This window comes from Pan troglodytes, chromosome 19, assembly GCF_028858775.2.
Source record: "Pan troglodytes isolate AG18354 chromosome 19, NHGRI_mPanTro3-v2.0_pri, whole genome shotgun sequence".
Taxonomy (NCBI): Eukaryota; Metazoa; Chordata; class Mammalia; order Primates; family Hominidae; genus Pan; species Pan troglodytes.
This window is the reverse complement of record NC_072417.2, coordinates 61,063,532-61,078,630: the sequence shown is the minus strand read 5'-3', so window position 1 is coordinate 61,078,630 and position 15,099 is coordinate 61,063,532. Positions and strand designations below refer to the sequence as shown.

Below are 15,099 nucleotides of genomic sequence, written 5' to 3'. Positions count from 1 at the left end.
GGCTTGGGGCTCTAGCTGCGGTTTTGATTCTTGTCACTCTCCTCCCATACTAGTCTCTACATGTGGATAACCTAGAACAGCCTCCCACTGTCCACCCCCTTCTTGCTTCTAATCTAGCCTCTCTTTGGAGTTTCCTTCCAGCTGGGAGACTTTCTGAGCTAGGAAGGACCAAATAGCAATTTCTCCTCTCCCACATTGCTGCATATAGCGTGTATCTTTCTCTCTAGTAGGAAAATTTAGAAGTTCAATTTTGAAAAGGATTTTGAAAAGGACAGGTCCCCCATGTGAGGACCCTTTTTGTTGTGTAAGAGATAAAAACCTCACTCAAACGAAGTGATGTCTCAAAGGGAATTTATTTTTAACTCAATTTATTATTTTATGCCATTTAGCATAAATTATAGGCAGCATGATATTCCACCTCTAAAGACTTCAGCATGTATCTCTAAAAATGTTTTCCTTTAAAACAGTAATTTCTCAGTATTGTCTTATGCTAAATCTATCTGTAAATCTCCCCAGTGCTCAGAAAGTACATATACTGCTTCACATCAATGAAAAGTTCAGTGGATCTTTAGGGACAGCTATTAAAATGGTGACACCAGGAAACCATCTCACCCTTCTTTTCTTTCTTTCCCTTTCTTTCTTTCTTTTTTTCTTTCTTTCTTTCTTCTTTCTTTTTTCTTCCTTGCTTGCTTGCTTTTTTTTTTTTTCTCAGATGGAGTTTCACTCTTGTTGCCCAAGCTGGAGTGCAATGGCGTGATCTAGGCTCACTGCAACCTCTGCCTCCCGGGTTCAAGCAATTCTCCTGTCTCAGCCTCCAGAGTAGCTGGGATTACAGGCACGCTCCTGCCTCAGCCTCCCAAGTAGCTGGGACTACAGGCGGGTGTCATCACGATGGGCTAATTTTTTGTATTTTTAGTAAAAACGGGTTTTCACCATGTTGGCCAAGCTGGTCTTGATCTCCTGACCTCAGGCAATCCACCCGCCTCGGCCTCCCAAAGTGATGGGATTACAGGAGTGAGCCACTGCACCCGGTCCTCACTCCTCTTTTCTTGGCCCTGTCTTCTACTCTTTGTTAGCGTCCCTACCCCACCCTGCGCATGTCTTCTCCACATAGGGCTGCCAGGAGCTCTGGGCTTACCTTACATCTAGAGCGAACACGGCTCAAGACAGAAATCTTGGAGTCCTCACTGCCTCCCCTTTTTCTCTTATGCCCACATCCACATCCCCTGATGATGCTCATTTCAAAGTACATCCAAGGTCCCTCACCCCTCATTATCTTCCCCCTTATCCTAGCCACCAGCATCTCTCCCCTAGATTGCCCTCGTACCTTCCTACCAGGTCTCCTTGCTTCTCTTCTCACCGAGCATACTTTCCCGCAGTCTGTTTTCGACACAGAAGCCAGAAGCCAGAGGTCTGTTTTAAAATGTAAGTCAGGGCCAGGCGCGGTGGCTCACGCCTGTAATCCCAGCACTTTGGAGGCCGAGGCGTGAGCCACCGCACCTGGACCTGATTTACATAGCTGTGATTACAAGCATGCGCCACCATGCCCAGCTAATTTTTGTAATTTTTTTTTTTAGAGACGGAGTCTCGCTCTGTCGCCCGGGCTGGAGTGCAGTGGCGCGATCTCCGCTCACTGCAAGCTCCGCCTGCCGGGTTCACGCCATTCTCCTGCCTCAGCCTCCCGAGTAGCTGGGACTACAGGCGCCCGCCACCACGCCCGGCTAATTTTTCTGTGTGTTTAGTAGAGACGGGGTTTCACCGTGTTAGCCAGGATGGTCTCGATCTCCTGACCTCGTGATCCGCCCGCCTCGGTCTCCCAAAGTGCTGGGATTACAGGCATGAGCCACTGCGCCCTGCCCGATTTTTGTAATTTTTTGAGTAGAGATGGGGTTTCGCCTGAGGTCAGGAGTTTGAGAACAGCCTGACCAATATGGTGAAACCTCATCTCTACTAAAAATACAAAAATTAGCCGGGCGTGGTGGCGGGAGCCTGTAGTCCCAGCTACCCGGGAGGCTGAGACAGGAGAGTTTCTTGAACCCGGGAGGTGGAGGTTGCAGTGAGCCAAGATCGCACCACTGCACTCCAGCCTGGGTAACAGAGTCAGACTCCATCTCAAAAAAAAAAAAAAAAAAGAAAGAAAGAAAGAAAACATAAGTCAGAATTTGCCATATTTAGGGCTCAAAAGTCTTTTACCCTCTAAGAGTAAATGACAAAGATCCCCCCCATCACCTACAAGGCTCCATGTAACTTTCTGTCCTCCTTCACCTTCTTACCTGGAGCTCTTCCTCTTACTACTCACCCCTTCTAGCCATACTTTCTTCTTGCTGTTCCTCAAACACACTGGGCATAGATAGAGCCTTTGCTCTGACTCTTATGTCTGCCTGAAATATTCTTTCCCTAGATACCTCCATGGCTCACTCCCTCACCCCCTCACCTCCTCAAATCTTTGCTGAAATGGGATCTACCTTTAGCATTCTATTTTAAACTGCTAAGGTCAACAGGTGACATTAAAGCTTATGAGAGGGTGCCAGCCATATGAAGACCTGGGGAGAAAACATTCCAGGCAGAAGGAATAGCAAGTGCAAAGGCCCTGAGGAGGGAGATCGCTTGGTGGATTTGAGGAATAGCAAGAGGGCCAGTGTGTCTGGGGCTTAGTGGGTAGTTGGGCTAGGGGTGCAGGGACAGCCAGTAAAAGAAGTTAAAAGAGATGGCGGGGGTCGGGGGTCGGGCACAAATACTAGTTACCGTGGAGGCTAAAGGAGTTTGGATTGGATTTTAATTCTAAGTGCAGTGGGAAAATGTTTTGGAAAGTTTTTTTGTTTTTTGTTTTGTTTTTTTTTTTTTTTTTGAGATGGAGTTGTGCTCTGTTGCCCAGGCTGGGAGTGCAGTGGTGTGATCTCGGTTCACTGCAACCTCCGCCTCCCGGGTTCAAGCGATTCTCCTGCCTCAGCCTCCTGAGTAGCTGGGATTACAGGCATGCTGCCACCATGCCCAGCTAATTTTTGTAATTTTTTTTAGTAGAGGTGGGGTCTTGCCATGTTGACCAGGCTGGTCTCCAACTCCTGTCCTCAAGTGATCCGCCTGCCTTGGCCTCCCAAAGTGCTGGGATTACAGGTATGAGCCACTGCGCCCAGCCTCCACTTTTTTTTCTTTTTTTGAGACAGGGTCTTGCTCTGTTGCCCAGGCTGAAGTGCAGTGGTGGACTCTTGGCTCACTGCAACCTCCATCTCCCAGGTTTAAGTGATCCTCCTCCTTCAGCCTCCCGAGTAGCTAGGACTAAATGGGCATGCCACCATGTGAGGCAAGTTTTTTTTTTTTTTGTATTTTTTGTAGAGACTGGGTCTTGCCATGTTTCCAGGCTGGTCTTGTGCTCCTAGACTCAAGCAATCCACCCACCTTGGCCTCCCAAAGTGCAAAGTGTTGAGATTATAGATATAAGCCTTTTTTTTAAATAAAAAAGGAAGTTCTTGATCAAGAAGATGACATAATTTTTAAAAGGCCACACTGATCCCTGCATAAATAAGTGGTTGTAAGCAAGAGTGGAAGCAAGCATAAGCTGTTATCACAATCCAGGAGAAAGATGGTGGTGCCTTGGATGAAGGAGGTACCAGTGGAACTGTTGAGAGGTGCTCAGATTTGAATGTTTTTTAACAGTAAAGCTGGTGGAACTTGTTGATGGATTGGATGTTGGATTGGGTTGGGTAGATGGAATTGAGGGTAATCAAGGAAGACTCAGGCTGTTGGCTTAGGCAACTGGATGGGTGGTGGCAACTTCACTGAGATGGGAAAGATAGTGGAAGGTGGAGGAGGAGCATTCCATTGAAAGATTGGGGTAGGTGGGGTGACAACAATTATTTGGAAATGTTCAATTATATATTTCAGGCACAATATCATCTAGCTAGTTGGGTGTACAAGTCTTGTGGTTCATGGGAGAGGTCGGAGTGGGCCTCCCTCCTTTCTCCTCTCCCCGTCCTCCCTCACTTGGCATGGGATGCACCTGTAGAAGGGAAAGGGGCCTAGGTGACCAGCATTCAGCTGAGCTGGTCTCTTTCCTCCAGCACAGCGCCACTCGCCAGGCCTGCCTCTCCTTAGTGAGGCCAGCAGACTGTGGAGAGAGGGTGCATATACTGATCCTGCCTGCCTTTTGTTTCCCTTTCATGCCAGCATGGAACGACGGTAAAATCCGAGCCTTCGCCCCAGAGACAGGCCGACTGATGTATGTCATTAACAATGCTCACAGGATCGGCGTCACCGCCATCGCCACCACCAGTGACTGTAAAAGGGTCATCAGTGGCGGTGGGGAAGGGGAGGTATTGAAAGCAGAAATTTGAAAAAATAACGCTCTATTTAGAACAACTGCCCTATAGGAAGCCATCTATTTGCTTTTAAAAATACACACCTTTGCTAGTATTCAAGCAGGACCAAATTGACATTTTGATGAGATCTGAAAATATGTCGTAAATAAAAGTTCTAATATTATAAATGTATACTTTTTTTGAAATGGAGTCTCACTCTGTCACCCAGTCTGGAGAGTGCAGTGGCTCAATCTTGGCTCGTTACAACCTCCGCCTTCCGGGTTCAAGCGATTCTCCTGCCTTAGCCTCCTGAGCAGCTGGGATTACAGGCGCACACCATCACGCCCAGCTAATTTTTCTATTTTTAGTAGAGATGGGGTTTCACCATGTTGGCCAGGCTGGTCTCAAACTCCTGACCTCAGATGATCCACCTGCCTTGGCCTCCCGAAGTGCTGGGATTACAGGTATGAGCAACCATGCCCGGCCTATAAATATATATCTAAGTACATTTGTACACAGAAAGGACGTTTACAATACAGACATGAAAGTGTTCTATGTGGACTAGAGTTAAGGAATTCATGCGGGTGTTTTGCCAGTGTTTTGGCTTGCTCTTTTCCTCCGAGGATCGTGGTTGTATAAATTGTCATCTTATCTTTTTTTTTTTTTTTTTTAGATGGACGGAGTCTCCCTCTGTCACCCAGGCTGGAGTGCAGTGGCACAATCTTGGTTCACTGCAAGCTCCGCCTCCTGGGTTCACGCCATTCGCCTGCCTCAGCCTCCCGAGTAGCTGGGACTACAGGTGCCTGCCACCACGCCCAGCTAATTTTTTTTGTATTTTTTTAGTAGAGACGGGGTTTCACCGTGTTAGCCAGGATGGTCTCGATCTCCTGACCTCGTGATCTGCCTGCCTTGGCCTCCCAAAGTGCTGGGATTACAGGCGTGAGCCACCGCGCCCGGCCCATCTTATCTTTTAAAGCAGGTGATGGTTTTAGCATCAATTATTTAATACACCCAGACGTTTTGACCATTATTTTTACATGATCATGCTCAACCTTTTCTTCCCATTATTTTGAGGAGGCTGTAACACCTTTTGCTCACACATTTTTCTCTGGTTCTCTCCTCCTCTGTGCCCCAGATTCTTTGCTATCCCAAAGCCTTCCCTTTCTCTTTGAGATATTTTCTTTTCCTTTCCTTAATCCCCTGTCATAGGAAGAACAGAATAGTTTGTGCTCATCTTATTTTTCGTAAATCCAACATAGTCACTATAAGAAGGTGGAAGCATCTGACTACTATGTTTTCTGGTGTAGTTGTGACAGATCCTTTGTCCATTAAAGGAATAGTGGCTGGGCCTGGTGGCTCACGCCTGTAATCTCACCATTTTGGGAGGCTGAGGCAGGTATATCACCTGAGCTCAGGAGTTTGAGACCAGCCTGGCCAACATGGCCAAACCCTGTCTTTACTAAAAATACAAAAATTAGGCCTGGCACAGTGAGTTGGAGGTTGCAGTGAGCCAAGATCATGCCATTGCACTCCAGCCTGGGTGACAGAGAGACATTTTGTCTCAAAAAAAGAAAAAAAAATACAAAAATTAGCCAGGTGTGGTGGCGCACTCCTGTAGTCCCAGCTACTTGGGAGGCTGAGACAGGAGAATTGCTTGAATCCGTGAGGCAGAGGTCGCAGTGAGCCGAGATCGCGCCATTGCACTCCAGCCTGGGAGACGGACCAAGACTCCATCTCAAAAAGTAAAGGAATACCATACTAACTAAACAACTTCCCTTTTATCTATCCTTTTTATTAAAGCATCATATTAATGATTTTAAATTTTGTGTGTAGGTAGTTGTATTACCTATGAATTTCACTCCAGGATAATACACAGGTATTTGGAAATATTTGTGATATAAAATAGGTATTGGATTCAGTAGAGTTGGGAACCATTGCTTTTAAATGATCAAAATTGAACAGCTGATTGTGAAAGTTTAAATATAGCTCTGGGTACTCACGAACTTTCCTGACAGTACCAGAAATTTGAGAGCAGTGATCAGCAAAAGTGAATAGACATTATTTCACTTGGTTTTGCGTTGGCCCTTGCATTATCGATTTGCATAGCAGGTGTCTGATTAAATTTCTCAGCCTGTATGTACAAGCAGGTACAGGATTGTTAGTAGCATTTTTGAAGCTCTGTTGAAGATGATCACATCTTATACATGAATATGCCTGCCCTTCAACTTAGCATTCACACCCCACCCAACCGAGACAAAGACAGGGAATTAAAAAACACAAATCAAGCATAGCAAAGGGGAAAAAGCTCTTGGAATCTTTTCCTATCCCTTCAGAAGTCCCAAGTGTGGCTCAAGATCCTGTGCTCTGTGGCTTTCAGGTGAGGGTATGGCAGATAGGCTGTCAGACCCAGAAGCTGGAGGAGGCCCTGAAGGAACACAAGTCATCAGTGTCCTGCATTAGGGTGAAGAGGAACAACGAGGAGTGTGTCACCGCCAGCACCGATGGGACTTGTATCATTTGGGACCTTGTGTAGGTACCTGTGATGGGGAGGATGCAGTGATACCTGCAAAATCCAATCATGCCAACAGTTTATTGAACATGAGAGAAGATTCACATGGAGGGTAGAAATCTTATTTAAGGCAACACAGTAAAGGGATGTTCATCAGAAGCCGTTCATGACGGTCCATGGTTTATCGATGCTAGTGGGAAGGGTTACAATTTCCAGGAAGAACTGAATGTTAGAAGTTTCTGGGCAGATAGGGAAATAGCTTTCTGTGTCCACACAGTGAAGCATGGTTTAACTTACACGAATTCAACCCTAAGTGTCCCAAATGAAAGGGGGCAAGAAAAATAACGAATGCAAGGTCGGGCGTGGTGGCTCCTGCCTGTAATCCCAGCACTTTGGGAGGCTGAGGTGGGCGGATCACCTGAGGTCAGGAGTTCAAGACCAGCCTGGCCAACATGGTGAAACCCCTTCTCTACTAAAAATAAAAAAAGTTAGCTGGGCGTGGTGGCAGGTGCCTGTAATCCCAGCTACTTGGGAGGCTGAGGCAGGAGAATCGCTTGAACCCAAGACGCGGAGGTTGCAGTGAACTGAGATCATGCCATTGCACTCTGGCCTGGGCAACAAGAGTGAAACTCTGTCTCAAAAAAAAAAAAAAAAAGAAAGAAAGAAAGAAAAAGAAAAAGAACTAATGCAGGCAGTGCTTCTTATCATTCCAGTTAGTCAGGTGAAGCCCAGAATGAACTTCCCATGGAGGGGAGGGATGCTGGTGGGACATACATTTGCCTCTCCCCTCGGTTGGCTGCATTCCCAGGGACCTCTTATGCTCCGAGCATATCACACCCCCATAGAATGACTAACTTCAAACTAACTAGACCAAAGCCTGTGAACTTTATTGTAGGAGTAACTCAAAGGATTTTTGAAAAGTGGCTTTTTGAATTTTTGACTATAAGCATTTTTGCTGTGTTTTTATTTTAGAATCAGACCCTATTCCTCCAACCCCTCTCCCCACCCACCTATCACCCCTCTACCACTCCTACGAGGCACTGCCTTTATATCACTGCATAAGAGAGACGAGGATAAGTGCAAAGATGGGAGGAAGGAGGCATGCACGACAAAGAATATGAGATACACTTGATGGGAATGAGAACTCAATGTGTACTTAATACATTAAAAAACACAAAGCACTGCTGGGCGCGGTGGCTCACGCCTGTAATCCCAGCACTTTGGGAGGCCGAGGTGGGAGGATCAAGAGGTCAGGAGTTTGAGACCAGCCTGACCAACATGGTGAAACCCCGTCTCTACTAAAAATACAAAAAGTAGCCGGGCGTGATGGCGCATGCCTGTTATCCCAGCTACTCAGGAGACTGAGGCAGGAGAATCGCTTGAACCCGGGAGGCGGAGGTTGCAGTGAGCTGAGATCACACCACTGCACTCCAGCCTGGGCAACAGAGTGAGACTTCGTATCAAAAAAGCAAGCAAGCAAACAAACAAACAAACAAAAAAACCCGACAAAGCAAGCTTTTGTCTTCTAGCCCTGTGTGTCTCCTGGGGATCTTGTTGCAAATGTCGATTTTGATTCATTAAATTTAGCATGGTACCTGAGATTCTGCATTTCTAAGAAGCTCCCAACTGAGAGTGCTGGTTCAAGGACCACACTTGTAGGAAGTGTTAGGCTATACCTGACCTTCCTCCTGGGAAAATATAGAACTAGAAGGACATGTCTGAACTTATTTCTATGGATGGTTTGTGACTGCCTCAAATCCTTAAAACTATTCCGTTGTGTAGCAGGAATTCTTGTGCCAAAATCTTTAAAAATGCTCAGCTCAGATACCACGTTTGAAAACTTCCATAATGAGAAGAAACTGTGCAGAAGGTGCATTTTTTAGCCAGGAAAGCCTGGCCTGTGAGGTGGCCGCCCACCACGCTGTCTGTGGAAGGAGAAGCGATATTTACATATTTCTTGGTACAGTATCTAAGGCAGGGGTTCTATTATGCACATAAAAATCAACTGAAATGCTGGTTTAAAATGCAGATCCTGGCCAGGCGTGCTGCAGTAGCATGATCTTGGCTCACTGCAGCCTCTGCCTCCCGGGTTCAAGTGCTTCTCTTGCCTCAACCTCCCGAATAGCTGGGATTACAGGCATGCGCCTCCACGCCTGGCTGATTTCTGTATTTTTAGTAGAGACGGGGTTTCACCATGTTGGCCAGGCTGGTCTCAATCTCCTGACCTCAGGTGATCTGCCCACCTTGGCCTCCCACAAGTGCTGGGATTGTAGGTGTGAGCTGCTGCACTCGGCCCATAGTACCCATTTTAAAAATACCCTTCCCAGGCCGGGCTCTCTTCAGTTGCGGGAGGCCAGCTCCCTCTTGGGGGCACCCTGGGCAGGGTGGGGGGTGGGTCTTGGGAGGGACTTCTTACCATATGCAGACAAGGGTTGAGCCTGCCAGCTTTTGGGACATCCCCACGTGACAGGCTCGTGCTTTCCGAGGGTTGTGCATGATATGGTACGTCCAAACCTGTGTACAAATGTGTACATGACATCTTGCTACAGCTTTTATTTGTGAATTAAAGATACATCGATGATTAAAACATAAACAAAATAAAATACCCTTCCCCACATTCTGCTTCTCAGACTGTAGGGAGCTCCACTTCCAAATGGTGGCCTCAAGACTCAAGTACATTGTGTGGGAGGCAGCAGGTTGGCTGTGAGTTCAGCCTCTTTTGCTTCTTCTTCCCTGGAACTTAAGGGTTCTCATTGAGTTTCGTGCTCTGTCTTTAGGAAAGGGCCCTTCCCATTGTCCTCTGGTGGTCACTGATAGGCCAACCGGAGTACACAGAAGTAGAGAGGACAGGGTGACCTGAAGTCTGTTTTGAAGAAATACAAGCACCACTGTGCTGAGCAGTATGAGATGTTTGGCATAGAGATAAACCAACCCAAATCCCAGCTTGCACCAAATCCAGCTTGAATAGTGAATAAATTTCCTAGGGAAGAGAAAGTCGACTTTCACAGCTTTTGAATCTACTTTCCAGGCGTCTCAGGAGGAATCAGATGATACTAGCCAACACCTTATTCCAGTGTGTGTGCTATCACCCTGAGGAGTTCCAGATCATCACCAGTGGAACAGACAGAAAGGTGAGTCCTCCCAGTGAGAGATGAGATCTTTCCAGCGCAAGAGAAAAGCAGTGAGGCGTTGTGGTGGAGGGTGCGGGCTCTGGAGTCAAACCACCTTGTTTCCAATGGTGGTCTGTCATCAATCAGCCATGCCACTTTGGAAAGGCCATATCACCTTCCAGTGTCTTCACTTCCCCACCTGTTAAGTGGAAATGGTACCACTGACCTCATAGAGTGAGGATTAAAGTCATGCTCGCCCATGGTGCTTACAGCAGGGGGTCTGGCACATAGTAGGTACTCAATAGATTGGTTTTTATTATTAGGGAATTTCTGAGACTGGAGTAGAATTGCTGTGCCCAAACCAGTTATCACTTTGACTAAATTCAGACAGAAAGGCAATAGAGCTCCTCATCTCTCAGCACTGTACTTCATCAATACATTAAAAATCTACACACGGAGCCAAGCGTGGTGGCTGATGCCTGTAATTCCAGCACTTTGTGAGGCTGAGGCGGGTGGATCACCTGAGGTCAGGAGTTCGAGACCAGCCTAGCCAACATGGTGAAACCCCATCTCTACAAAAAATACAAAAAATTAGTAGGGTGTGGTAGCGGGTGCCTGTAATCTCAGCTACTCAAGAGGCTGAGGCATGAGAATTGCTTGAACCCGGAAAGTGGAGGTTGCGGCGAGCCAAGATTGCACCACTGCACTCCAGTCTGGGTGACAGACCAAGACTCTCTCTTAAAAAAAAAAAAAAAATTCTACATATGGTACAGATTTCCCAGCTAAAGAGGAAGGTGAAGGTTCATCCTTCTGTTTGGGGGAATGTTCACCCTTGGAGCAAGCAAGGGGTCCCTGCTCTCGTGAACCTTACTTCCCTAATTTATTTTGGGTAGGAGGGGATGGAATTGGCTAATACATACATGAACCAATCCATGAATGGACAATGAATAACAAGTAAACAAGAGATGAGATGGTGAAAGGACTGAGAAAGGAGATAGAACAGGTGACATGATACTGGCGGGCGGGGTAAAAGCTCCTTCAGCTGGGGTGGTGGGTGAAGGCCTCCTTAAGGAGCAGCATCTGAGTGAGGCCTGAATGACAGAAGGACTCAGTCAATGCCTAGACCTCAAGGAAGGGCATCTCTGGCAGAGGACACTCCAGTAAGATGGAGCCCTACTGGGGCTGCCCAGGAGAGTGTCAGTTTGGCTTCTTTGGCTGGGAAGGCAGGCAGTCAAGTTCCAACTACTTCTGTGGGTGTGAATCCTGAGAAACATGGGTTCTGGCATGGTTTTCTATCTCCTTAGGCGTTTACTATGAAATCAGAACTTTTTTGCTAACATGATCAAGCATCAACAGACATTACAAAGCAAAAGAAAAAAATTAACAAGAAATAGTATGCATAATGTCTAGCTAGATTCAGAGGAATACAGACTCCTGGCAGAGTGACTGGAACACAGCACGTTTCCGACATGAAACAATGAGAAACAAATGAAATGCACGTGCAGGTTTGCACTCCTGATTCCTGGTCAAACACTCTTTTTTTTTTTTTTTCTTCAACTTTATTTTAAGTTCAGGGGTACATGTGCAGGATGTGCAGGTTTGTTGCATAGGTAAACATGTGCCGTGGTGGTTTGCTGTATGGATCATCCCATCACCTCGGTATTAAGCCCTGCATGCATTAGCTATTCTTCCTGATGCTCTTCCTCCCCCGACCCACCACCCCCCGACAGGTGCCCAGAGTGTGTTGTTTCCCCACATGTGTCCATCTCTTTTCATCCTTCAGCTTCCACTTGTAAGTGAGAACATGTGGTGTTTGGTTTTCTGTTCCTGCGTTAGTTTGCTGAGGATAATGGCTCCCAACTCCATCCATGTCCCGGCAAAGGACATGATCTTGTTCCTTTTCATGGCTGCATAGTATTCTGTGGTATATATCTGCCACATTTTCTTAAGTTTATTCTGTTTTTTTTGGAGACAGAGTCTCACTTTGTCACCCAGGCTGGAGTGCAGTGGCACAATCTCAGCTCACTGCAACCTCCTACAACTTTCACCTCCTGGGTACAAGCGACTCTCATGCCTCACCCTCCCAAGTAGCTGGCACTACAGGTGTGTGCCACCACATCCAGCTAATTTTTGTATTTTTAGTACAGACAGGGTTTCACCATATTGCCCAGGCTGGTCTCGCATTCCTGACCTCAAGCAATGGGCCCAACTCGGCTTCCCAAAGTGCTGGGATTATAGGTGTGAGCCGCTGCACCCAGCTGGCCGTATCGCATTTTCTTTATGCAGTCTATCATTGATGGGCATTTAGGTTGATTCCCTGTCTTTGCTATCATAAATAGAAGCATTCTTTCCTAAGAAGGAAATTTCAATCTTGAATAGATTGTGCATTCACAAAGTTTAAGGTACAAAGGCAGTATATTCAGGAAAAAAATCACCCTCCTTTAGGCACCTGTCTCTCTATCCCTAAGGTAGTTCTGCTCCCCAACAGGGAACTAAGGTTACCAGTTCCTCTTTAAACTCCACCCTGTGGAATATTTCAGTGCTTTGGAGCAGAAGGGAAAGTTGGGAATAAGGGTGGGGTGAGGAAGAGGGAGGGCGCAGTCCCAGTGGGAGGGTGCCTGTACAGCCCAGTCTCTAGAACTCTGGGGAGTGGGGAGTGCTCATCCCCCAGTGAGAAGGAAGAAAATGCTTTTCCTCCCTCCAGGCCTGAAGCTTAGCTGTGGATGCAGAGGCTGTTCTTTCTTTTACAGCTTGCTTCAGGCTGAATCTTCTTAGTCTTATCAAAAGCCCTTTCTGTCTTAATCCAGGTTTATCAGCACATCAACATCTCTTTAAATAGAATGCAAATTTAAAACCAATACTAAAAATATTAAAATGGTTTTGCCACCCCCTGCTGTAGCCTATTTATAATTTCAGCCAGTATCATCCCGTGGTGTATTTTTGCTCCCTTCTATATAAAGTAGAGCCATCTTTTGTTAGCATGTGCATGGATGACTCTCCTGAGCTGAGTCCTGCTTAATGCTTCTTTCCTGAATTCCAGATTGCTTACTGGGAAGTATTTGATGGGACAGTAATCAGAGAATTGGAAGGTTCCCTGTCTGGGTCGATAAATGGCATGGATATCACACAGGAAGGGGTGCACTTTGTTACAGGTTAGTCCTGGGATAGGAAAAAGCCAAGCCTGGCTTATTTAGACGAGGACATGGAAGGAACTCCTAGGCTAGAGGCAATTGGAAAAGACAACAAAAGGGTCTCAAGGCAACTTGGTTAGAATCAGATTCCAACCAATACTGCAGCCAATGTGGCTGAGAAAGAAAAATCCAGAAGTCACATTTCAATGAGAGGAAACATTTGCACAAGAGCCTTAAGAGCACAAATAAAAGCCAAGACTTAGATTGCTAGGCTTGCTTTTTTTGGTGGGCATTGATAATAGAAATGGGGCCTTTAAATGGCCTGGGCTGTCCAGCATACTTCTAACATCTTAAAAGCCAGTCTTTTAATTCCACTTTATTATTGCATGATGCGATGCCCTTCCCACCAAAACAAATGAATTAACCAATATTTCAAAGGGGCATTTACCACACAACATGCCGATTGAAACATCATTATCATTTCCTGCCAAGCTCTTTGATTCATCAGGATATTAACAAATAAATGCGGCCAGGTGTGGTGGCTCATGCCTGTAATCCTAGCACTTTGGGAGGCCAAGGCAGGTGGATCACCTGGGGTCAGGAGTTCGAGACCAGCCTGGCCAACATGGTGAAACCCTGTGTCTACTAAAAACACAAAAATTAGCCGGGCATGGTGGTGCGCGCCTATAATCCCAGCTACTTGGGAGGCTGAGACAGGAGAATTGCTTGAGCCTGGGAGGCAGAGGCTGCAGTGAGCTGAGATCATGCCACTCCACTCCAGCCTGAGTGACAGACAGTCCGTCTCAATAAATAAATAAGTAAAAAATAAATAAATGCATGAAATGAATTAAGTTTCACAAGTACATTGACTATAAAGCCGGTATCAAACTAGACACAGTGTGATCCCAATCATATATATGATGTATATGTATACCAGTATACTTATAGAGAAAAGACTGGAAGGAACTAAGCCAAGATATTACTAGTGGTTATTTCTGGGTAGTGGGATGAAATGTGATTTTACCTCTTTGTATTTCCCCCTCCTCTTCAAATTTACTGCAACAGATAGATTTTTATAATCAAGTAAAAGTGTTATTATAAAGACAGATACATGGGGACCATGTTGAAAATGATCCAGTTATTTGAAATCAGGGCTGTTTCTCTCTCTCCTATTGCAGCAATGCCATATACGTGTTTATCTTTTTCAGGTGGAAATGACCATCTGGTCAAAGTTTGGGATTATAATGAGGGTGAAGTGACTCACGTTGGGGTGGGACACAGTGGCAACATCACACGCATCCGCATAAGTCCAGGAAATCAATATATTGTTAGTGTAAGTGCCGATGGAGCCATTTTGCGATGGAAGTACCCATATACCTCCTGAAGCTGATGAGATGTCTCTGAGCCTTGGCGTTGCACACAGTCCTGTTGAAGACTGAGTTTAGATAACTCCAACACTAGTCTTCGTTTCTCACAGCTCTGTTTTTGTTCTTGAGTCAATTTTTTTCTTTTTCTTTATAGAATGCATTTTATATTCTTAAATTTCATATTAAAATTGAAGTATGTTCAAGAATAATTTGTGCAGACTCTAATTAGAACTTTTTACATTTTGAATAAATTCTTAGTTGTTGGTTTTCTGTTATAATTTGTTTTCTGCAACTCTGCAAAACCCAGAGACCTTCCTCATGATCTGTGCACAGACAGCATTGCTATTATCCTCTAAAAATAAGGTGAGGTGAATTTCCTTCTTAATTGCCATTTCATTGGTCAAGCTATATGGGACTAGACTCAGATTTAAATCCAGATCTTGGGCAGGCTTCTTAAAAATTCTCTGAGCCACAATTTTCTCTTTTGTCAAGCAAGAGTAAGTTCCTGCTCAAAAGGTTATTGTGAGAATTAAGTGACTAATGTACTAAAGCATCGGCAGAATTCCTGACAGGGTAGAGAGAAATATGCATGCTTTCTCAAAGAAAATGTGTGGTGTTGGGGATCTCAGGACAATTACCCAAGAAAGATGAAATTTCAGAGATGCTTTATTGGAGTTGGCCATTACA

The 15,099-nt window shown here is 45.6% G+C and overlaps 1 protein-coding gene across 5 annotated transcripts in view; it reads left to right on the top strand.

The window, feature by feature from the left end:
• CFAP52 (cilia and flagella associated protein 52) overlaps positions 1-14,621 on the top strand; it is a 62,199-nt gene extending 47,578 nt beyond the window's left edge. For 4 of the 5 annotated variants that reach the window (XM_016932399.3, XM_016932398.3, XM_016932400.4 and 1 more), the window contains 5 exons: positions 4,165-4,310; positions 6,673-6,824; positions 9,833-9,935; positions 12,955-13,066; positions 14,254-14,621. In XM_016932399.3, coding sequence (XP_016787888.1) covers positions 4,165-4,310; positions 6,673-6,824; positions 9,833-9,935; positions 12,955-13,066; positions 14,254-14,429 — 689 coding nt within the window. In that variant the 3' untranslated portion in view covers positions 14,430-14,621. The remainder of the gene's footprint in view (positions 1-4,164; positions 4,311-6,672; positions 6,825-9,832; positions 9,936-12,954; positions 13,067-14,253) is intronic. The other variant, XM_016932401.3, reaches the window with a different exon arrangement.
• The last annotated feature ends 478 nt before the right edge of the window (positions 14,622-15,099 follow it).